General features: G+C 50.5%; 1 protein-coding gene across 1 annotated transcript in view; it reads left to right on the forward strand.

Annotated features, from left to right (window-relative positions):
- LOC101986197 (HLA class II histocompatibility antigen, DRB1-4 beta chain-like) overlaps positions 1-1,490 on the forward strand; it is a 14,779-nt gene that overhangs the window by 6,716 nt on the left and 6,573 nt on the right. Inside the window, exon 3 of the mRNA XM_026785402.1 lies at positions 1,230-1,487. Within this exon, the coding sequence (XP_026641203.1) occupies positions 1,230-1,487 (258 nt within the window). The remainder of the gene's footprint in view (positions 1-1,229; positions 1,488-1,490) is intronic.

Below are 1,490 nucleotides of genomic sequence, written 5' to 3' on the forward strand. Positions count from 1 at the left end.
GTGTGTGTCCTAGTCAGGGTTATTGTTGCTGTGGTGAAACACCATGGCCTAAGCAAATCAGGGAGGAAGGGGACTACTTAGCTTACAGTTTTATATCAATGTTCATAATGAAACAAAGTAAGGACAGGAACGCAAATGAGGCAGGAACCTGGAGGCAGGAGCTGAGGCAGAGGCCAGGGAGAGGTTCTGCTTACTGGCTTGCTCCCTGCAGCTTGCTCAGCATGCTTTCTTTAAAACCCAGGAACTGCTGCCCAGGAAGGGCACCATCCATAATGGCTGGGCCTTCTCCACAACCAGGAATTGAGAGAATGTCCTACAGGTTTGTTTACAGCCTGATCTGATGGAGGCATTTTATAATTTGAAGTTCCCTCCTCTCACGTGACTTCAGATCATTTCAAATAGAAATAAAAGTGCCCACCACTATGCATGGTGTTGAAAACCCCATTTACACAAGGTGGAGGAGGTATTCCACAAAATTTGGGAAGATTGTAGAGAGATGAACCAAATATTGAAAAAGAAAACAAAAAATGAAGGCTTCTTTGAACTACATTTAAGGGATGGAGGGAGTTTACAGTGAGCTTCCATGAGGATGGGATTGTAACATATCCTCACGGCTGTTACACTGTGTCGTCTAGACAAAACAGTAAGAGAAACGGCCTGGCTCCTTCAATTCAGAGAGAATTCACTCCAGCACCATCTTCTGCTGCATGCCCACTGCTCTGCAGGGGTCCGGGTGCAGACTGCAGCACAGTCCCTAAACCCTGCAGCTCACACTGAAGCCCCTGCTGAGGAGACTGTGGCTCCCTGGGTGACACACATTAGGACACTGACCGCAGATGTGGTGAAGTTGATTTATTCAGAGTCCTGCAAAGGGAGATGAGGAAGAGTTCTCAGTAAGACTTCCTGCCTCGCACACAGAACTGCTGCCCTCTAGACACCACAAGAGACAGAACCCAGAGGCACAACTTATGTACTTAGCTGATGGAGAAATTGCAACATCTGGGGGATAAGCTTTTCCTTCCCTACCAGGGAATCCACCTGCAGCTGGGGATTCCTCCACAGAGTGGCGCTGGTAGCTAAAGTGAGAAATCAGACACTAAGTCCAGGGACAACTGTGTTAGACTCTGAGTCCTGCCTGGACCTCAGCCTGGGTGGGTGGAGGCAGACACAGCCAACCTGGGGGACAGCTCTGCCCTCATGACCTATTCTCACCTCCCTTTCTCCTCTAGTTGAGCCTGTGGTGACTGTGTATCCCACAAAGACAGAGCCCCAGGAGCACCACAACCTCCTGGTCTGCTCTGTGAGAGGCTTCTACCCCGGCCACATTGAAATCAGATGGTTCCGGAATGGCCAGGAGGAGAAGGCTGGGGTCGTGTACACAGGCCTGATCCGGAATGGAGACTGGACCTTCCAGACCCTGGTGATGCTGGAGACGGTTCCTCAGAGTGGAGAGGTTTACACCTGCCAGGTGGAGCATCCCAGCCTGACCA

The sequence above is a fragment of the Microtus ochrogaster genome, linkage group LG2, assembly GCF_000317375.1.
Source record: "Microtus ochrogaster isolate Prairie Vole_2 linkage group LG2, MicOch1.0, whole genome shotgun sequence".
NCBI classification, from domain to species: Eukaryota; Metazoa; Chordata; class Mammalia; order Rodentia; family Cricetidae; genus Microtus; species Microtus ochrogaster.